Source organism: Schistocerca gregaria, chromosome X, assembly GCF_023897955.1.
Source record: "Schistocerca gregaria isolate iqSchGreg1 chromosome X, iqSchGreg1.2, whole genome shotgun sequence".
NCBI classification, from domain to species: Eukaryota; Metazoa; Arthropoda; class Insecta; order Orthoptera; family Acrididae; genus Schistocerca; species Schistocerca gregaria.
The window spans coordinates 136308236-136332398 of record NC_064931.1 but is presented as its reverse complement, the minus strand read 5'-3'; the positions used below and the strand labels follow the sequence as shown (position 1 = coordinate 136332398).

The window sequence follows — 24163 nt, the reverse complement described above, 5'->3', positions numbered from 1 at the left end:
TGACAACATTATGAAAAAAATGAAAATGCTTATAATTAAACCACTGGTGTACAGTGGCCACCAGGAACTAGTCAGTAGTTACAATAGCTAGAGCACTATCCCATACACTGACAAAATTTCAAATAGCCTTGCAAAAATGTTGATCTCATAACTGCAGATCTGTTTTCTACAATAACAATGTATCTAAATTATTATTAAATATACTGTGAAATCTTTAGTCCAGAGTGATTTCTACAAAATCACCTCCAAGTACAGTGGAAAAGTATAAGTTGGTCAGTCAAGCACATCTGTGGCAATTTGGCTGTTGAAACAAGAGAGAATGTGGAGACTAGCAAAGACATATTCGAACTTTGCATAACAATTTTTAAGAGAAAACCATGCATATGGCATACAGTGTTGCTAGCAAGAAGATAATACTACTAAAAATGGTTTAAATCAATAAACATATGTCACAGAATGCCAGCTTACTTGTAAATGAACAAACATAATTTCCTTTCCCATTTTCTTAAATTAAGGTTAGTTTTTGCTTAATGTTACAATAGTGACACCCTCAGTCATCATTTTATCTGCAGTTCTGACAGTTAGTAACCTAAGTTATAATGATCTAAGAAGCTAAAACCTGATTTGTGATCAAATAAATAATAATGCTTGAGAAAACATGAAAATAATATCAGAAAGCAATTACTTTCCTGAATGACTGCCACTGTCAGTATATTCAGTTAAACTTACAAAATAGCTTCAATAAATTAGAATTATGCTGGAAATGTACTTTAAGTTTACAAATAAAGGGAGGTTCAACAGAAAATGTTAGACATTTGGCAGAATGAGTAGAATACTTTGACAACAGAAGCAGGGCATATAGTGTGTTTCACATATTAAAGAAAGATTGAAATGAAAATACTTTCAGTCAATCAGAGGTATCATACATTTATTTATAGGGCATACCACATATCTTGTGACCCAGGAAAGGATTAACAACACCATTGTATGACTGTGGATATGAGAAGGTTGCTCCTTAGCATGTCATGTATATGCTTATTAACCAAAACATTATGACCCTACCTACCATGACATTAAATGATCTCTTGTGACATAGCAGGCATATGACATGGAAGGAAAGTACATAAGTGGAACACAGATGAATAGAAAATCATTATAGCACAGATACTGGTTGCAAATGGGGGAAATCTACTCACATAATAAACATTGAAACAGGACAGGTTGTTATGGCCTGTGCCTGGCAATGAGTATCTCAGAAACTGGGAAGCTGTTCAGCTGTTCAGCTGTTCATGTGTACCTATGGAAAGCTGTGAATATCAATGGAAAGTGGATGAAGGATGATAAAACCATGAGTATGCAACAATGTGCTGAATCACACCATTCATGGCACTGTACATAGTTTGCGCTTTTCAAAGGATTGCTGGTATTTACTGGATGTTTTATGAATTTCATAATATATCTAATGTTCTTTGTTAAGTGTCATAGCAATGTGGTATTAGCAGTACCAGTGAATCATCATTTACTGAGTTCATTTACCAGGGACGTCTGAAAAGAATGATTAGTTACATGCAGGTCCAATAGAAATACATAGCAAATATAATTATTAAAGCCCAGGATATTGAGAAAATACATCAACAATTAAAATCTATGTATGAATATCTGTATTATTTTGACACTATACTGATATTTATAATATATCGATATATCAGTGTCATCTGTAGCTATTCATTTCAGTGAGCACAAATGATTGTACTATGACCAACGTTACCAAAATACTCATATATGAACAGCATTTTCCCATCATTTATTAATGTCAGTGGTTTAATCGCACAATGACTTGGGCCGAAGTATTCCTGCAAGGAATAGTAAGAATTCTGTAGGAGAGAAACCTTCATTTGTGGGAACCAAATTGTTTATTTTATTTATTTACTTTTTCAGCAACTGTAGATTTTTGTTGTTGATCCCCATAGACTATTCTGAACAGTAGTCAAGCACACCATGTGACATAAAAACTGTTCATCTGTTTTTGTTCACTGAAGTTTAAAAAATACTCATCATAAATTTTCTACCTTTTGCAATTTATATCTTTTTGACTCTTACTTTATCACAAGTGTTCCATTCTTTTATGACTACACTGGTTACAGAGTATTAAATTTAAAAAGGAAATGGGAATGTAAATAGCTATTTTTTAACAATTTTCCATAAGCTGCTGCATAAAATGGTACTTTAGGTGTTTCAGAAACCACATAGTGCCAACTGACACCAGAGTCATAAAAAATAATGAAATACATGAACACAACACAAGGAAAAATGCAAATCTGCATGTTTTACGTACAAACACTCAACTGTGTAAAAAGGGACCTTTCCACATGGGCCGCCAACTGTTCAACAATCTTCCCACTAGTGTTAAGTCTATCAAAGACAACATAAAATTTAGCAATGCCATGAAGTCATATTTGCTGTGTCACTGTTTTTACTCTGTAAATGAACACTTAGAACAGTAATCTTGCTATGTGTGTTAAATTGAAAACATTCAGCAATATGAGAATGAGATTTTCACTCTGCAGCAGAGTGTGCGCTGATATGAAACTTCCTGGCAGATTAAAACTGTGTGCCCGACCGAGACTCAAACTCGGGACCTTTGCCTTTCGCGGGCAAGTGCTCTAACATCTGAGCTACTGAAGCACGACTCACACCCGGTACTCACAGTTTTACTTCTGCCAGTATCTCGTCTCCTACCTTCCAAACTTTACAGATGCTCTCCTGCGAACCTGCAGAACTAGCACTCCTGAAAGAAAGGATACTGTGGAGACATGGCTTAGCCACTGGCAGAAGTAAAGCTCTGAGTACCGGGCATGAGTCATGCTTCGGTAGCTCAGATGGTAGAGCACTTGCCCATGAAAAGCAAAGGTCCTGAGTTCAAGTCTTGGTCAGGCACACAGTTCTAATCTGCCAGGAAGTTTCATATCAGTGCACACTCCGCTGCAGAGTGAAAGTATCATTCTGGAAACATCCCCCAGGCTGTGGCTAAGCCATGTCTCTGCAGTATCCTTTCTTTCAGGAGTGCTGGTTCTGCAGGTTCACAGGAGAGCTTCTGTAAAGTCTGGAAGGTAGGAGACGAGATATCGGCAGAAGTGAAGCTGTGAGTACCGGGCGTGAGTCCTGCTTCGGTAGCTCAGATGGTAGAGCACTTGCCCGCGAAAGACAAAGGTCCCGAGTTTGAGTCTCGCTCGGGCACACAGTTTTAATCTGCCAGGAAGTTTCATTGAGCAATATGATACTATAGGCCTATGTTGATATATGTTAACAATGTTAACTGATATTTTCCGACATCTGCAACACACTGTGTACCATCAGATCACATGAAATAAATAAATAAATAAATAATGCTCTTCCTCCAGAGATTAAATGTGAAATAGCCAACAAATCTACATTTAAAGAGCTTCTGAGGCAACTGCTTTTAGCCATGTAATTTTACAGTTTGAAAGAGTTTATGAAACACAGTGAGAAACTTCCTTAAAATGAAATAAGATGTAGTATCATATAAACTGAACATTAAGCTGTACATTCTCTTTTAGTGTTAACTGCTTATATTTAACTCTCTGGGTTATATGACATTTTCATATTTACTTTACTATATTTTATACTTTGTAATCTGTAGGCATAAGGTTTCTCATTTCATCATATTGTTTTATGCATCGTTGTCATAGTTATGTAACTTTCTAATCTTTACTTGTAAACATAATGTAAGCTTTAGCATTCAAAAATTACACTTTGCTTTTGTTTTACAGTTACTCAAGGCATACTGGAAATTAATTTGTATTTTTAATTTTACTGCATGGTCTGCAGAAACAAAATATTTGGAAAAAAACAAAATTTCATACTTTTATTGTGATTTATATAGTAGTATGATTAGTTTACTATTTGTTCCAGGATTCCATGGAGCCAGAAACTTTACAGCCCATAATTCAGGCTTCCCACTTGCTAGACACTCATAACCTGGATGAGAATGTTCAGAATATATGTGATATGTGCGATAAGCTTTCAGTGGTTCAGGTATGTATTCAAATGTTAATTGTATCACTGTTTTAAATTGGTTTCAGTTGTCATTGGTTTATTAAATTCTGCATATTACTTCCAGATTTCCCATTATCATGTTTATTATTTAATTAATACTTTCATTCATGTTCAAAATTGGTTTAAATATGATATTGCTCAGAAAGGAACATATTTGTAAAGACCCATGAGCGACAGTTGTGTTTCAATTGAAGTAATTACTATTTTATACATCAGAGCATGGCATAATTCTCTGTAGATAGAACAACCTGTTTCAATTTGTGCACTCCTGATGATTTGTAGAGTGCTCCCTGCAATGTTGCCCTTAGTGAGGAATGAATTGAGCCTGCACAGCAATGCCTTGTAATCTAATGAGTATAGATGGTGCACATTACATAATTCCAAATAGCATATATAGAATGCAATGATTTGTGTCAGACACAAAGGAAAGGAAAAATATAAAATTAATGACTCTATTAATAGTATTTAATATGTTTATTGGCTTCTGAAATTTTATGTTTTTTTCAGACCAAGAGTGGCAGTATCAGGAATCAAAATGTTTGCAGTATTAATGTGGAGGATTCTCTTCATTGTAACCTCCTAAAGAAAAATCCTTTCTTTGCTTTTTATTCTTGTTATGGTTTAGAAAAGTTGACTATATCAGTATGTAGACCCAAGTACACACATTGTCATTGCAATAATATTGTGCAGATTGTGGAACTTTTTGCTATAAAGAAAGATATCACCATCATGAAGTTAGTGTGCTGTAGTATCTTACTGTCAGCAAAGTTAAATTCTATGAATCTAGCATTCCTGACTTGGTTAATGGTGACAAATCATAGAATGAAACTGGGAAAGGATTTCTTAATAATTTCACTTCCATTTCCAAAACACTGAACTTTTGGAGTCCTTTTTCAAAAGAAATGATGGGCTCTTTTATGTTGGCTAGGTAAACACCAAAACTGGTACCTGTAGGTAAAGATGTTAGATGGCCAGGAAATGTTAAATTTCTGTTCCTCAGTTGCGCATCAAATGTAATTTTTCCATGAATGCTGTGACTTTGTTGTTCCTGTCAGTTATTTAATGCTCCCTTCCCTGCAGTGAAATTTAAACTGTTCATACATGTTTTTATGTGTGCTAGGAATGTTAGCTCTGATATGTATTTTAAATCTTTATGACATTACATTACTACTCTTTTCACTTCAACAAAAAGAGAAATTTCCTCACAAATGGCAAAGGAAGTATTTTTCTTTTAAGCTGGACTGTTAGATCTTTGGGTGCCTCACTTTCTTTCTGCTTATAGTCCACTGCATGAAGGCATGTACAATAATTTTTATGTGGTACTTATTAGTAGAGTAAAATACTTTGTGATACACAGAATGCTGCAGGCTTGCACCCACATTAATTAATCAATTTGTGTTCACTTGTAATAGAGACATGGGACTTCCATGGCTAACCAAATCTGTTCTTCTCATTGTCAGAAGATGAAACTTCAGGCACTTGTATGGTGATGAGCATCAGACTAGTATAAATTAATCTTGTAGTAACTCTTACTTCTTTAGCCAGATTCATTGTCATGGTATTTGCAAACAGAATGTCTTATCAGCATGTTATCCCCTTAAACATCTCTAAATGGTTCAAATGGGTCTGAGCACTATGCGACTTAACTTCTGAGGTCATCAGTCGCCTAGAACTTAGAACTAATTAAACCTAACTAACCTAAGGACATCACACATATCCATGCCCGAGGCAGGATTTGAACCTGCGACCGTAGCGGTCGCTCGGTTCCAGACTGTAGTGCCTAGAACCCCACGGCCACTCCGCCCGGCCTAAACATCTCTCATCAATGAGTAGCAGCTATTATCTTTGAATTAAGTTCTACTTGTATGTGCACTCATTTCTTACTTCGGAAATTCTTCTTTGGAAAACAAATGCAGAAAATATGATTACAGTTTTCAAACTGCAGGAAAGGACTGTAAGAGAAATAACAAAAAATAGTAGTTGAGCTCATTTTAAAGATCTGTTCAAAAAACTGGGGATTTTAACTGCAACATGTGAGTATATTTACCAATCACTTGGGCACATGAAAGTAACATTGACAGTTACTGTACAGACAGCTCTGTCCATGACTGTGGAAAAAGATCAAGACTGATCTTAAGTTTACCAAAAGGAATAAACATAAAACTCAAAACAGCATTTTGTACCAAGTATTAAAATTTCACTACAAATTGCCCAAGAAGATTACAGTCATTAGTAAAACAAAATTTGTTATATAGACAGTTAAAAAGGTACATGTTAAGCAATACATTGTGCACAGTGAAGGATTACTTACATAGCACATAGTAGGGCTATGATAAAAACATATAATGTGAGTAATCTCTACCAAATCAAATAATAAAACTGTAAACTTTACACAGTTCAAAAAATATGCCAAAAACTGATTTCAGATTAGGGAGTGTGACAGAAAACAATAAGAGTATTTTTAAAGGCTGTGCCTATCTGTCTGTTTGTCTGTCTGTTTGAGCATACTAATCTCCAAACGTACAAGACAAAATTTCATGGGGTTTTCATAGGTAACTTAAACATAGCTTGGAGAAAGACAAAGGATTTAATTTATCAAAATCAGCTTATGGAAATAAGAGACACCTTAAACTAAAATCTTAGGAGTCTGCTGAGATGTATACCTCAGAAACACAATCACCATGGTGCATTGCACAAAAAAAGCAATAGAATCATGTTTCCAAATATGGGATGAGTTGGTTGGCATATGTAAGCAACTGGAAATGCCCTGATGACTGTCAAATGATTGGCAGCTGCTGTGAATCAGTGTACTGAAAAGAGCACCTGAGATGTCATGTACACGTGATACCAGTAGCAAAGGTATCCCGAGTACTATCCTTTCCTGTGAATCCTGCCTCCTGAGCAGGAAGTAAGGGCTCTGTCATTACTCATCCACTTGACTGAGACTGGCATTTCAGTGGTAGGTCTAGGTGTCCTACATGGGGTGCATGGGAACCAGAGAGGCCTCAGGGTGTTATACTGAACCCTCTAACCAACAAATTCATGGTGCTGTCTCTCACTGAAACTGGAAATAAGCTAGTGGGGCTCACTTTACCTATTTTGGGGAAACCTGTTTTGTGCAGTGTCAAGAGGTGGCAAATTCAAAAGCATAGGGTTCAATTAATTGTCAGCAGTTGAAACATATGGTGAATGACTGTACCCCTTAAGGAAATGGCACCAGGAGACAGGACAGGACACCATGGACACTCAGTTTGTATGTCAGAGGGCTGCATTTGACATGTTCAAGAGGCTATTCCAACAACCATTGAGGGAACTGGGTGCAACCAACTACAGATTGTGGTGCATGTTGGAACAAATGATGACTCACGTCTGAGCTCTGACGTCATACTTGGATCATTTTAGCAACTGGCAGAGAAGGTTGAGAAGAGCAGCCGTGTGCACAAAGTTTCAATGAAACTCACTAGTTGCAGCATTGTCCCCAGAACTGATCATGACCCTTGGTCATGAATTGACAGAAAGGACTGAACCAAATACTTTGAAGGTTCTGTGACAAGCTAGGCTGCAACTTCCTAGACTTGCACCATAAGGTTGAAATCTGTAGGGTCCCTCTAAATGGATCAAGTGCACACTACACATCGCAAGCTGCTTCCCAATTAGCTAACTGTTTGTGGGGTGCACACAAGATTTTTTTTTTAGATTAGGTGATTTTCCATCCAATCCAGATAACAATGACTCTTGGAAACCCAGAAGTACCACTTTAAGACCAAAACAAATGCCTCCCACACATGAGAGTATTGACTGCCAAAACATTTGCAACAAAGTACCATAGCGCAAAATGCTCCTGAAGAGCAGTGAAACTCATAATACTAGGTACACAAAGCTGGTTGAAACCTGGAATTTATAGCAGTGAGATTTTTGGGGAAATTTTAATTCTATATTGAAAGGATAGGTTAATGAGAAATTGAGATGGCGTATTTGTTGAAGTAAGCAAGGAACTCAAATCCAATGACGTAGGAACTGAAGCTGTGTGTGAGACTGTGTGGGCAAGATTCAGTATCAGAAGTGGGTGTAAAATGGTGATTGCATCCTTCTGTCATCCACCAGGCTCATCTCACGATGTAACCAAAAACTTTAGAGAAAACCTTGGTTGGTTTTTATCTAAGTTTCCCAATCATACTATAATCATTGGTGGAGACTTTAATCATCCAACAATGATGTGCAAAAATTACAGTTTTGTCAGTGATGGTAATAACAAGATATCCTGTGAAACATTACTAAAAGCCTTCTCTGGAAACTCTCTCAAACTGATAGTTATGTACCCCACTTATGATGGAAATATATTGTGTGTAATGGCAAAAAATAGACCTGACCTCTTGGAGGATGTCCACATCGAAATTGGTATCAGTGACCATGATTCTGTTGTGCCGGCATTGATTGTAAAGTACAAAGGACAACTAAAACAAGTAAAAAGATATATGTTCAGTAAACTAGATGAAAAATCAGCAGTGTCATATCTCAATAAGGAACTTGAAACTTTCACCACAGGGCAGGAACAGGTAGAAGAACTATGGCTCAAGTTGAAAAGAATAGTTGACCATGCACTGGATAGCTATGTACCCAGTAGAACAGTCCATAATGGGAGGGACCCTCTATGGTAGACAGTCATTGTAAAGAAATTTCTAAGGAAACAGTGAGTACTGCATAATAGGTGTAAAACAAAGCATAAGACTATGCTTAATGAAATGCATTTGGCTATCAGGAGAGCAATGTGTGTAGCTTCCAATGACTACTATAGCAGAATATTGTCAACCAATGGAATTCTGGTCATATCTAAAAGCTGTTAGTGGCACCAGACCCTAGCAAATGAGATGGGAACTGAAACTGAAGGAGAGAAGCAAAAACTAAAATGATTAACTCTGTTTCCAAATGTTCATTAAAAAAAAACAGGAGAATTGCCTCAATTTCATCCTCATACCACTTAAAAGATGAGTGAAATCAGTATTAATGTCAGTGGTGTTGAGAAACAGCTGAAATTGTTAAAATTGAACAAGACTCTAGGGCCCTATCAGATTCTGTACTGAGTTTGCAACTGAGTTAACCCCTCTTCTAACTCGCATTCGGGAGGGCGACCGTTCAATCCCATCTCCGGCCATCCTGATTTAGGTTTTCTGTGATTTCCCTAAATCGTTCCAGGCAAATGCCGGGATGGTCCCTTTGAAAGGGCACGTCCGATTTCCTTCCCAATCCTTCCTGAACCCGAGCTTGCGCTCCATCTCTAATGACCTCGTTGTCGACGGGACGTTAAACACTAACCACCACCACCACCCTCTTCTAACCATAATCTATCATAGATCTCTTGAACAGAAAACTGTATCCAGTAGTTGGAAGAAAGCACAGGTCATAACCATCTACAAGAAGATTAGTAGAAGTGATTCACAAAACTACCTACCATCCAGTATCCTGGATATTGATTTGTTGTAGACTTTTAGAACATATTCTGAGCTCAAACATAATGGAGTCTCTCAAACAGAATGACCTTCTCCATGACAACCAGCATCAATTTCAAAAACCTAGCTCATGTGAAACTGAACTCACACTTTTCTCACATGACATACTTAAAGCTTTAGATTCACAGAATTCTAGAGAAATGCAATCAGTTTACAAAGGAGATTGCTTGAAAATCACTCATGCAACCCATTCCATAATATTTCTCGAGTGTGTGGAACCCTTAGACCCTTACCAAATAGGACTAATAGGGGATACTGAACATACACAAAGAAGGGCAGCACAAATAGTCTTAGGTTTCTTTCAACCATGGAAAATTGTTACAGAGACACTGAAGCACCCCATGAATATACTAGAACCCCCTACATATCATTCACATAAAGAAAATGAGGACAAGATTAGAATAATGCGCAGAAGCATTCAAACAGTCATTCTTCCTATGCTCCATACATGAATGGAACAGGAAGAGACCCTAATTTTAATTGTTACAATGTGACATATCCTCTGCCATGTCCTTCACACTGGTTTCCAGAGTACAGATGTAGATGTGCATTGTGCTGTTAATTTTTTAGTACACCAAAGAACCAATAGATGGCGCTGTTTTTTACCTCATTGACAGAAGTATGTTCTGAAGTGTATGTCAATGACAGAATTAAGTGCCACATTCTTATCTTTATGAATACATGCTAATACTGAATTTACTTGGCTTGAATACATGGTTTTACTTATTTTGCTCTTTGTATTAAAAACTAAACAAAATTGTGTTGCTTCTTTCAATAGGTTTTATTTATATTTGACTTCTTGCCTAGGAAAAATGGATTTGTTGAGTTTGCTTTGTGATTTGGCTGCTTGCTTATTACATTTTAATTTCTTTCTCTTATGAATAAAAATGGCTAGAAAACAGTCAAGTCTTTCTTCTCAATACACTAGAATGGCTAAAAGGCTGAGGACCATGTAGTCTCAAGAATCCTATTAATATCTTGAAGTGAGGCCTACTGCAGCTCAGGCTTTAGCTTGATCTTTGGAAACTCCTTCCAAAAATAAAGTGCAACATATCTCTGATTAAAAGCATCATGCTTTATCAACCCAAGGAAGTTCAGCATATGCCACAACTATTTCTTGAGCTTGTTCTGAATGTTCAGATGAAACTGACATTCTATTTAGTGAGTGCCAAATCTGATCAGCACCTAGACAAGATGGGTGCTGTTCTTCTCTCTCAGCCTGCTGTATTCAATCTATTCTCTCACTTTCACCCACTTTAAAATTCTCATGATTCTGATGCATGTGTTCATAACTCTACCTACCTAATTCTAAATGCTGCTGGTGTAAGTCATCACTTTCTAAGGCTCTAGCAATATTAGTCCTAGCAGTATTGTGACATTCTCAGTCATTACTTATGTGCTCCTCACACTGCATAAACAGTTTTTTTACATGAAATTGTATGACTGATTATGCCATATTTTCTTGAGTTGATGGAATGGTCATAAACTGCATGTTTTGTAAGGCCCTGAAATGACAAAAAGAAATAGCTAGAATGTGTTGAACAAGTGGAAAAGTGCATATTTAAGTTTTTCAGAATCCCCTGAAACCTTAAATTACTGCAGAATAGTGAACATCCATAGGCAAAACACTTTTGCAATAACATCTGTGTATACAATAATGCATTTCAAATGACATCTTTCATCATGTAACAAATAATGGAAGGACCATTCATTGGTGTTGTACTGATACTACCTGAAACTGAGCCCAAGTTTTTTTGTTTCTAATATGAAGAACAGGCAAATATTAGGAACCATAACTTTCCACATCTTAACAATGATCTGGTTGTTGTGCTTCAGAACATGCTGCATCAAGTGAATCCATTTATTCACAGTATTAAAGCTACATTAGAGTCTGTTCTGCAAGGGCAAAATAATGATTACAGATTTGTCACTAGTGCATATTGTTTACAAATAAAAATGCCTAGAAAATGGTTGCATTTTTCTCAATATAATAGACTGGCTAAAAGACTGAGGACCAAGTGGTATCAAGATGGTAGTATCAGTTGTTTTCCACATGGGCAGATGTATGTGGCTCTCTCCCATGTTAGTGAAGCAAACAAGTTCTTTCTTCATAATCCCAATCATGTTACTTCATATATTGTATACAAAGGAGATTTATAAGTCAAAAACAAATCCCACACATATGAAACCTTGGGAACAGCTATAAATAAATACTCAGGCAACACCCAGTTTCTCAGATAGTTAATAATAAAACATATCTATCACTTCATAACATGTTTTTTCTCTATACTGTGTAATTAATTTCCTGTGAAATGTTATAACAAAGCTTTCCATTGAATGATACTAACATCTCTTTGAGAGCTCAGAATTTCACTCATTATAGAGGAATATTGACTCAGTTTTTCAGGTAAGCAAATGGGTAGTTGGTGTACACAGAATGGAAACCAGACATAGTTGTCATAGTCTTGATGTTAGCCGACAGCATATGTAGTGTGTCCAAGGACTAGTATTGAGAAATTAATGAACTTCATAGCCTTAGATTTTTACATTGTACATGCTTCCAAAGAAGTTATTTCATAAAAAAAACAGTGCTGTGAACAAGGGATATGCCAAACAGTGTTGCACTACTTTTAACAGACTGTGCTTGTATGTGGGATGATGAAGACTCTAATCCCCATCTGGGTGTCCTGATTTAGGTGTGGTTTCCCTACATTTCTTTATTCAAATACTGGAACAGTTCCAACTAAAGGCCCTGGTAAACTACTAGTCCCATCCTTGTCAAACTATATCTAGAATTATGTAAATTCATGTTTAATATTAATAATGTTTTTTGTTCTTAAACTGTAATACTATGACTTGTCTCATATTCTGGTAAAAGTGACACATGCATGAATACCACACTAACAACAAATACTTTTACTACTGCTACTACTGCTACTATTACTACTACCACCACCACTACTACTACTATTACTGCTAATAACAGAAGTAGTAGTAGTACACAGACTCTATTTTGGACTGATCATTCCCATCCCTTGAGGCTTTGTCAGTACAGCCTGAGCTAGAAGTAGTTACTAAATGTTAATTTTATACACTGCAGCATCATATGGCAACTACTCATTTTGTATTACTGCTGTAGTTTTAATAAGTGAGTTTACCAGTGAGTCCATTATTCATTTTTTCCCTTCTTCTGTTTCGCACCCTTAATCAGTCTTTTGAAGGGTTTGATGTAGCCCATGATGGCAGGGCCAATTTGAGAACATTTCTCCACACAAGCAACTTATTATACCACCCCCCCCCTTTCATCATCTCCCCCAACACACCCTTCTACCCTGTTTCCCTCACATAGTTTCACCCACATCAGTTTTCTCTACTAACTTTGATATGGACTTTATACAAATCTTGCATTTGGGTGCCTCTGGAACCCGTCTCAGCTACTATTTGTGATGTGTCCTGTATGCGAATCTTACAACTGCTTCTTAAATTAAACTCTATTGTAAACTAGGGATAAACTGAAAAGGGTTGCACTGTTTTTAACAGACAGACCTAGTATGTGGGAGAATGGAGTCTCTAATCCCCAGCTTGTCATCTGGTTTAGGTTTTGGCCCTCTCAGTTTGGTGTCCCAAGTGGCAGCTTCTTTGCTTAGGCTCAAACTGGCCCTGCATGATGATTACCTCTCCTCTTCAGCTTAACCCAAACATCTTAAATTACATCTTGGATATATTCCAACCTCTCTTCCCTACAGTACCCTAGAAGTTACTCTAGTACCACAGAAGCTACTCCATGACGTCTAAATACATGACCTATCTTCCTGTCCCTTCTTTGAATCAGTGATTCCCACAAATTCCTTTCCCCACTGTTTCTGCAGAAGACTTCTAATTTCTTACCTTATTGCTTATCACTTTTATCAGTGTGCTAATTTTCACTGTCTTTCTGTAACAGCCCATCTCAGTCACTTTGATTCTCTCCTGTCCTGGCTTTCTAAAAGTCACTGGTTCAATGATATATGGTGCAGTACTCCAGACAAACATTCTCAGAAAGTCTTCCATCAAATTAAGGACTATGTTTGACAATAGTGGGCTTATTTAAGTTGAGTAACGCTCCATTTGTGGTAGTCTGCTTCTTATAGCTTTCTTCACCATGCATTATTTTGCTCCCAAGAGTGCATAATTCTTTCACTTTATCTACTACATGGTCCCCAAATTTGATATTAAGTTTACCATTCATCTCATTTCTGCTACTTCACATTAATCTTTTTTGCCACCTTTAGGAGACATTATGTGATGGCATGTGTTCCAGTCAGTCTCTACTTTATCAAATACTGAAGAGAGGAGAAAGTTGACCTCCATGTTAGTACATAAGTCTTATGTAATCCTTGCAAATATACTGTAGTAGTACACTTAATAGCTGATTGAATAGTTATTCCATAGTTACTAGCTTATTATATTTTCTAGGATTCTATTACACATTTTTCAGATAATCAAAATACTTAATCTATTTACAACCATAGATGAATTTGAAGAATGTGTTCCTGTCAGTTTTATTCACAAGATACAGGCCAAGCTTCAGGAAAGAAATAAACCTCAGGAACAGGTATGAAAAACTGTGATTCTCATAATATTTCGTAACTATTGAACATTTTAAATGCATTGTTAAAAGTCCATAAACTGTGTTGCATTTTGTACACTGCCAGTGATGTATCACAATGAAAATTCTTAATTTTAGTTCTTTTCATCAATACGATGGTTTTGCAGTTTAACAAAAACTTGACAGTCCTGAACAGCTCGTTGACAGTATGTACCATTATCTGACAAACTTACTCAAATCTATAAGTGTAATGCCTTATACAGATTTATCTCTGGCTTATATCATTACTCAGTATCTAGGATTTTGTGTGTGAGATGACTGATCGGCAAGATGGTTCAGTGATAACATATTAAATTAATTCTCCTAGTATTAGTTACACAGGTGCAAATTATTTTTGTTACATGACTGAAGACTTCATAACAAAAACAACACTTCCTTTTTTTTATTTTTGGGAGTTCAGCACAGTCTTGTAATCATCCCCAAGATTCATGATTTGTTCCAATCAGATATGACAGAAACAATCCTTGTCCTAACTTACTGCAGCATAAATATGTGATGGTTTCAGAAAAACAGCGTTTGTCAAAATATAATTTCCGACAAAAACAGTCTTTATCATTTGATAAGAGCTATTTTTGTGTGAAAGCAGACAAAAGTGCCACCTCAATGTATACTATCGCCTTCATAGCACTTGTTGGATTATTTCAATCTACTCTTTGGCAAGTGATGGTTCATTGTTTGTGGTTCCGTAATGAATTTCAGAGACAGTGTTTAGCGGCCTAAAAAGCAGAAATGTCAAGAAAGAAAGGAGAATGTAGTAAAGAAGAAGAAGCTGATGGATGAGGAAAACATGATTTATGACAGGAAAAGCGTTCCCACAAAAATGGCTTAACAAAGTGACCTCTTTATTGTTTTGTTATTTAAAAAAACAGGTGACACCTGGAGAGAGATTTAGTTTTCATTTCAGAGTGAAGGGCTGGTCAGAATAAAAATTTTGTCATGAAATATTTTCTGTACATGCTAGTGCGCAGCCTGGAAATGTTCCACCAAATAACTTGCATCTTTTCCATGAGAGGGGATTCTTTTTTGCCCAAAGATCAACATTTCTCCTTAATTTCATATAAGAAACTGAATCTGCACTAGCTACATTTTTGTGCAGGACAGTTATACAGGACCTTGGCATACAATTATACGGCTGCTCTTCAGAACAATGTAAGTTTCTACATGAGTTAACTTTCAATCAAATTTACAACAATGAACTGAAGATTAAGATGCTGAAAGATCAAAATGTCAAGGCCCATCTTCCTCATTTGATGAGAAACAGCCAAAACTTTTTCTAAACACTGATTGCCTGTGGAGAGGGAAACAGTTGGCTGAACTTGCATATGACAACAGAAGTGAAAAGGACCAGTGAACATTTATTTGACCAATTTTATGCATCTTTAATGTAACTTAATTTTTTTATTCTGTAAAAAATCAGTATATTATTAGGTTTATAAAGTAAATTAATGCACCTGTTGAGACATTCCTTCATACTCTCAGCTACATTTTCTGACAAAAACAGCCTATGACATTCAGAACTTAATTTGAAAAAAAAAAAAAAAAAATCTTATCAGCTATACTAGAAGCTAAATTATTACAATGTCATAAAAATGATTTAGACATTCCCAAGGAGCCATATGAAGAATATAATTACTAGTAAGATGTTATACAACTATTCAGAATGTTGTTTCACTCTCCTAAAATGAAAATTTTTATCAAAGGTCATTTTTGTTATGAAGTCTTTTTAAAGTAAACACAATTATGTAATGTGCATATTCTGTCCCTTTTAATTTTATACCTAATGAAGTTTGACAGTCAATAACACATTAAATATCTAGAAGAAATGAGACTGTCTCTAACATATTTCAGTATTTTTTTTATTTACACATCTAGTTGCATAGGACCAAATTGAGGAGCAAATCTCCAAGATCATGGAACAAGTCAGTACATGAAGTTACAACATAAAAGTAAAAACAGATAAAATAAAATGTTTATGAACACAAAAAAGTTAAGCTGTAAGTTTATGTAAATGCAATCAAAAATATAACATAAGAATCAGCTTAAATTTTCAAGGAAACCCTCAACAGAATAGGAGTAGTGAGTGACCCATGAGGAAACTCTTCAGCTTTGATTTGAAAGTGCATGGATTACTGCTAAGATTTTTTAGTTCTTGTGGTAACTTATTGGAAATGGATACAGCAGTATACTGCATACTGTTCTGCACAAGAGATAAGGAGGTGTGATCCAAATGCAGATTTGATTTTTGCTGATTATTAACTGAGTGAAAGCTGCTAATTCTTGGGAATAAGCTGATATTGTTAACAATAAATGACAGTAAAGAATATATATATTGAGAGGACAATATCAAAGTACCCAGACTAGTGAGCAGGGGTTGACAAGAGGTTCACGAACCTACACCACTTATTGCCCAAACTGCCCATTTATGAGTCAAAAATATCCTTTTAGAATGGGAAGAGCTACCCCAAAATATAATACCATATTGCATAAGCAAAGTAGATTAATTTTCATGTTGAATGATCACTTACTTCAAATACTGTTCAAATAGTAAAAATGGCAGCATTAAGTCTTTGAACAAGATCCTGAATGTGGGTTTTTCACGACAGTTTACTATATATCTAAACACCTAAAAATTTGAACTGCTCAATTTCACTAATCATATGCCCATTCTGTGAAATTGAAATGTATGGTTTTGCTGAATTATGTGTTAGAAACTGTGAAAACTGAGTTTTACTGTGATTTAGCTTTAGTTTATTTTCTACAAGGCATGAACTTATGTCATGAACTGCACTATTTGAAACAGAGCCAATGTTGCACACAACATCCTTTACTACCAAGCTACTGTCATTAGCGAACAGAAATATTTTATAATTACCCACAATACCAGAGGGCATATCATTTACATAGATAAGGAACAGGAGTGACCCCAACACTGATCCCTGGGGCACAGCCCATTGGACTGTACCCCACTCAGGCCCCACGTCACAGCCATTCTCAAGCTTGTAAATAGCAGTGCTATTTTGACATTACAAACAGACAAAAGAAAGTTTTGCACCACTTCCATGTCTGTGCATGTGTAAGAGTAAGGATTCAAGAGGAGTGGGGAATGGATGAATAAATCTTCTGGAAGGAAAAGATGTTTATCATGAAATAATAACAATATAATTTGCAAAATAAATCTTTCCCTTTCAAAGTAAACATCTGTGAAATCAAAAACTGCTGCCAGTAACACTGAACACTGTATGTTTAAGGTTGTCCTACTCTTTGAACTGAATAGGCTTTGCATCAGCAAATTCTATGGTGTTTCTAATTGTGTTGATTCATACCTCTTACAGGAAGGTTTTCATGAGGTGCTTATGTGTTACTGCCTTGAAAGATGAACCCATTGCAAAAATGATGACTATAGGCTGGACAATAGATGTAGAGAATACTGTCCTGATACTGTACTGTTCTACGTTGGTACATGATTGATTTATGTGTTTGTTCTTGTGTCAGAAATGGGCAAATACAGAAGCTGACAGTCAAATCAAGAAATAGATAAATTAGGCAGGGAAAAAAAAACATTTATGGTGGAGTTGTATCTTTATATTACACATGCCCAGAACTTCACAACCTTCATGGCACTCAGAATGGCATTAATATCACCATCCATGCAGGATGGTGGCTACAGAAGGCTCTAAAGCATGTAGCTTGTAGTTCACTCTTGCACACATTTTCAGTACATGTCATCAATGTTAAAGTCCCATTTCTTCATACTATCCTTGCATCTTCACACTCCAGATCATAATATGTTTAACAGTTTTCATGCCAACTATCTTTAACTGTGTCCATGGAGTAGTTGCTCAATTGCTGTCATCTGTCAGCAGAGCTCTGCTTCCATAGTTTGAACCTCATCTTCTCATGAATCTCAGTAAGCTCCTTACATGGGCATAGGAACAGCTTCATAGGCATCAGCCATTGGGGAAGAGAGATATGTCCATACACTGTCTCACCAGCCACTGCTTTGTATACAAAGGGTGGAATTGTTTCAGCTGGGTAATCACCCTAAATATTTCACTGAGCACTGTCTGTCTCTCTGGGATGCAGTGATCTGTACCAGACTCGAGAGGAATTTTCCACAGCAGAAAAATGCAGTCATTGCAGATGATATGGGTGGCAAGTGGGAAATATCTAGTTGCATGAGCAACTTTGATAATGAGCAAATTGATTTGGCCCAATGCATCTGAACAAGCATCTTAGAAATGGGTGAGCTGGTTGACTGTGGCAACTGGCTACAACTATCTGTGAAAAATGGTGAAGTATGGTGAAAGGATGAGTAGGTGCAAGATGTAGGATGTCTTACCTCATCACAGAATGTTGAGATTGGAGGCTTGCCTCCTCTGTAACTCAGGATGGACAGTGATCTGTGCCAAATCTAAGGCATTGTACAATGCTGTGCAGGCACAAGTGTTTCAGAGCACACTGTTCAGTGCACATTGTTGAAAATATGTCTCCACAGCAGACACCTCCCATGAGTTCCTGTATACACCCAATGAGATTGTCAGTTATGATTGCAGTGATCACAGGATCATCAAGTTTAGACTGTTAATCAATGCAAATGAGTCACCTGGTTGAATGAATCACATGTCTTGTTACACTAACTGCAGGGTCATGTTTGAATCCACTGTCATCCAAGTGTACAGCTGCTTGAAACTTGCACTGCACCACCAATGCAGGTCATTGAGAGAATGTTTATACCATGGGGGACATTCACCTGAGCTTCCATGGGATTTATGGTAGTAACTGAAGGCACTATGACAGATGTGGTCTACATGAGCATTAGTGCAGACAACCTACATCACTTCATGCTTGATTTATTCCTGTCAGTGATGTCATCTTCCAGCAGGTTATCTGTGCATATTACACAGCCAGACTCTTGCTACAGATTTTTGAGTAGTATTATAGTGAACTCATGTTGATGTCTGCTTCACCAAATTCTCCTGATGTGAACCTAACGGAACATACCTGGGACTCTATTGGGCACCAACTCCACACCCACAAATGGCTGGCACATGATATACAGGAACTCCATAAACTGTGCAAAGATATCCGAAACCAAAAACCTCTACAAATCTATCAAAGACTTGTTCAATCTGTGCCACACAGAATTAGTACTGTGTTGCATTCCAAAGGTGGGCCAACACACTATTAAGTTGGTGGTCAGATGCATTGGTTCCTCAGCGTGTAAGAGTTCTGTCAAGCATTATTACTGGATATTTTGGGGCACAAAAATGCTGTAATCAAGCTCCTGACCATCTTATATGTACCTCATGATGATTCTCTGTATTCCATACATGAAATGCACAGACTTATCTCTTAGAAAAGTTTAATTTTTTCTGCCTCTGTTTATAGTACCCTGATAGATTTCTAAGAGCAGTTGTCAGATTTCTCTTCATACTGTCAAAGATTTTGCTCTGTACAGAAAATGCTATGTCAGCTATATACAATGAATGTCTTGTACATGGAACCAGACCAAAAACTGAGTGGCTCTTTCCTCCTGATAAATCCATGGGATTGGATGCCTGGAAATGCTTAGGAACCTGGCCACCTCAACATGCTTCTATGACTATCATCACCCATTAAAGCCTACGTTTATCAATGTCACTGACCCATGTATTCTATTGTCTACCTTCTTCATGCTTCACAATACTTAGGGATTTGTCATTTTGTTCTTCATGGGTGCTTAGATGGCTCTCTGTATGTAATAATTTTTTATAGTCAAAAGAGTATTGAGAGATAGGTTTTAGTTAAAAAAAACCACAAAGTGTGCACGTAATGAAGGTGGTGCAAAACTATTTTCAGCAGTTAATACCACAATAATTGATCACATTTAACACAAGCACTTAGAGACTATAACTTTTAATGAAATTTTAGGAAGGACCAAGGACTTTTCTCTTTTAAAAGTTTTTTGTCATACCTCTGAAACATATTTTATCATTGGGTGACTAATCAGTGATATTTGTAAAGCTTAATCAACCACTATTCCCAAGACAAAGACAACTCTCAGGGCAGTAATGGACCAATTTAAATATTATTTTGTTGACTTTCCCTATACCCAATGTATTTAGGCAGGCAGGAGAGCTTGTTAGGGTGTAAAAATGTGTAGTAAGACATTCCAGTGATGAATGAAGGTAATGATGAAGCCATGTCTGTGGGTGCAATGCAGTGTGGTACAATTCTGCACATGCAAAAAAAGTGGACACTGCCCTGAATGAAACCTGCAGGCTGATCACAGGCTGTCTGAAGCCAACAACACCAACACAGAAGCTGTATACACTTGCAGGTATAACCCCACCCAATAATAGATGTGAGATAGCTGCCAGCAATGAGAGGCAAAAGCTCTGCAATAACCCAGCCCACCCCTTGCACAAACATCAGCTGCCACCACCTCGACTGAAGTCCAGAAAGAACTTTCTACAGTCTTCTGTTCCAATTGACAGAGATCAAAGTATAGCCAGGGTTGAACTGTGGAAAAAGGACATTCTATCAATCCAGAGCAAGACGTAATTGAAGAAACTCTGCCACCTGGTCACCAAGAAGGATGGTGCACATGGAAGTCCTTGAACAGACTGCACTCTGGCATTGCAGGAACGAAGGACAAATTGAAGAAATGGGGCATCGCACAAGGCGGATACATATTGTGTGAGTGTGGAGATGAACAAACAAGCCATCTGCTGAAGTGTCATCTCTGCCCATACTCTTGTACAAGACTGGAACTGGCCTTGGCTTATAGCAATGCAGTCAATGTTGCCAAATACTGGACACAACCAGTGTAAATGTGTTTATTATGTAAAAATTGATTTCTTACTTCTCTGCATATTATGTAAATACTGATTTCTTACTATTGTGTGTATTATGTAAATACTGATTTCTTACTCTTTTTTCCTATGTGTTCATTTTATTATGTTTATATGCCTCTAAATTACTCATGTATACAAATATGTATATTTTTAAATCAGCACAGTTTGTGTCCTGGTACTTCTGACATGAATAAAACAAAAAAATAAAATGCAGATGTATGTATTTAGACTCTTACTCAAAAGGGAATCAGACATGATTCAGTTTAAACACATGGTTTTACCAATTTACATACTCTTCGTAAGAATATTCTCTTAAGCAATAATCCTACTAATCTGTTCCAGCAGGAGTTTTTCTTTAATGGGCACATGTTTAAATGAGTGAGGGGGATGACACTGACTCACATTTGGGGGAGATGGTGGTTCAAATTCCTATCCAGATTAAAGTTTCCCATAATTTTCCTAAATCACTTGAGGTGAATGCAGGAAGGGTTCCTTTGAAGGGCATGGCTGGTTTCCTTCCCCAGCCTCCTCCAATATGAGTTAGTGCTCTGTGTCTAATGATGTTAAATCCTAATTTTCCTTTTCATGGATGTGTGTAAATGAGTCATAAATGTTAATCAGGATTGACTCCACTGTTACTTCATGAGAAATTAAAACTTTATTGACAAGTTAAAGAAGTGATCTGTGAAGTGGTACACTCCTAAATTATTGTGTCTATGCATGTTTGCAAGGAGTTTGAGCCACTGAGTGTTTTATCAAACATGTAAAATATACAGGGAAAACAAATGTGATTACCATATGTTAAGAAGGGGCTACAAAAGTTGACATGTAGTTATTGGACAATGAAAACTGGAGAATATAGACTTCATCTGGATATTTTGTGAGGAGATTTAACAGATCTGCAGAAAAGTGCAGAGGCTATTCAACAAAGTGAGTAGTTCATGGAGTATTTTTGGAAGATTACACAAATATTTCCTGTGAAATCCTATGTGGTGTTCATGATAGGTTTGTATTATAAACATGCAGATATTTTGTATGTTTATTCAGGACCTCAGGGGAGAGCTCTTTGAAATATGTGTCATCCTTTTTGTTTCTGGGCCTCCTTTTCTCCACAGTCACAGTTATACAAGTAACATAGGTTATATTCTGTCTTTTGTGACTGTAATAAAAGTCGTATTCTATTTAGACATTAAATACCATAAAATGATGACATTCATGAACCGATGAACATGATAGTTGAGATGCATGTTTTCACCTTATTTTGTTTGATAGGATTTTATTAAATAAATTACCCATTCAGGGGTAAGACAAGGCTGCAACCTGTCGCCACTGTTGTTCATATTATTTATGGATCACATGTTGAAAACAATAGACTGTGAACACAAAATAATCAGTCTTGCATATGCGGATGACTTAGTTGTGATGGCAGATTCGATTGAAAGTTTGCAAAGTAATATTTCAGAGCTAGATCAGAAATGTAAGGACTATTGTATGAAGATTAGCATCTCCAAAACAAAAGTAATGTCAGTGGAAAAGAGATATAAACGGATTGAGTGCCAAATAAGAGGAACAAAGTTAGAACAGGTGGACGGTTTCAAGTACTTAGGATGCATATTCTCACAGGATGGCAACATAGTGAAAGAACTGGAAGCAAGGTGTAGCAAATCTAATGCAGTGAGCACTCAGTTCTGATCTACTCTCTTCTGCAAGAAGGAAGTCAGTACCAAGACTAAGTTATCTGTGCACCGTTCAATCTTTTGACCAATTTTGTTGTATGGGAGCGAAAGCTGGGTGGATTCAGATTACCTTATCAACAAGGTTGAGGTTACAGATATGAAAGTAGCTAGGATGATTGCAGGTACTAGTAGATGGGAACAATGGCAGGAGGGTGTCCATAATTAGGAAATCAAAGAAAAACTGGGAATGAACTCTATAGATGTAGCAGTCAGGGCGAACAGGCTTAGATGGTGGGGTCATGTTACACACATGGGAAAAGCAAAGTTACACAAGAGACTCATGGGTTCAGCAGTAGAGGGTAGGAGGAGTCGGGGCAGACCAAGGAGAAGGTACCTGGATTCGGTTAAGAAGGATTTTAAAGTAATAGGTTTAACGTTGGAAGAGGCACCAATGTTAGCACTGAATAGGGGATCGTGGAGGAATTTTATAAGGTGGCTATGCTCCAGACTGAGCGCTGAAAGGCATAATCAGTCTTAAATGATGATGATGATGAATTACCCACTGCATGAAATATAAATTTCAGTGGCCAACAATGTTGGAATCCAAGAGGAGTAGCAAGCATATATAAATAGTTTTTCAATATTATTTCCAAAATTTTCTGCAATGTGTGTATGCATGTGGGGGGGAGGGATTATTGTGGAAGTGCATTGTTTCATGTTGTGTATTGTATTTATCAGTATTTGCATAACCTTGTTGCTTTTACAGGCTACACTGCTGATGGACACAAAATTCACATTCCCAGTAATATTGCCTTTTAAACCATCAAAAATCAAGCTTGAATATATAGAAGTACCAGAGGAGCTGGATTTACCTATGCTGAAGAAAGTTTAAAATTGAGAGAGTAGTGTTCATTGCGAAGACAGAAATGTACCTTACTAAGAGGTTTGCATTGATTACCTTCAAAGTGGTTGGTTTCTGCTGTAAAGAACATTGAAACTGTAATGGCTTACTAAATTTCACATTAAACATTGATTAAAAACCCGAAAATTTCACCTTGTTTGTTGTTTTATTCTAACATACACTTCATTCTTAGTATTTTGTTCTAATGTGAACTTGGATGAAAATGACAGGTTTCTTAAAGTATTACAAGTAGAAATTTCTTTGCTGTAATAAAGTTTTAATGCTCTATGGTGCAGAGATTCATGCAAGTTATGAGTGTAGAATGTAAAAGTCATGCATCATGTGTTTGTTCTGAATAACAAATGCTACTGCTTCGTTTATGCTCCTAATTCACTGTCAACAAATGATATTTGAAGATGTAAAAACACATATCATTGTGCAACATTCATCTATTTACTTGTAAAACAACTGTCATTTGCCTCCAGTATCTGTGAAAACAAAACTTTTTCCCACAAGTC

At 36.7% G+C, this 24163-nt stretch overlaps 1 protein-coding gene across 2 annotated transcripts in view; it reads left to right on the top strand.

Moving 5' to 3' along the window:
• Window positions 1-23801, top strand: part of LOC126298575 (unconventional myosin-Va-like) — a 150193-nt gene extending 126392 nt beyond the window's left edge. Inside the window, exons 10-12 of one of the 2 annotated variants that reach the window (XM_049989945.1) lie at window positions 3934-4056; window positions 14062-14178; window positions 23511-23801. In XM_049989945.1, coding sequence (XP_049845902.1) covers window positions 3934-4056; window positions 14062-14178; window positions 23511-23636 — 366 coding nt within the window. In that variant the 3' untranslated portion in view covers window positions 23637-23801. The remainder of the gene's footprint in view (window positions 1-3933; window positions 4057-14061; window positions 14179-23510) is intronic. The other variant, XM_049989946.1, reaches the window with a different exon arrangement.
• The last annotated feature ends 362 nt before the right edge of the window (window positions 23802-24163 follow it).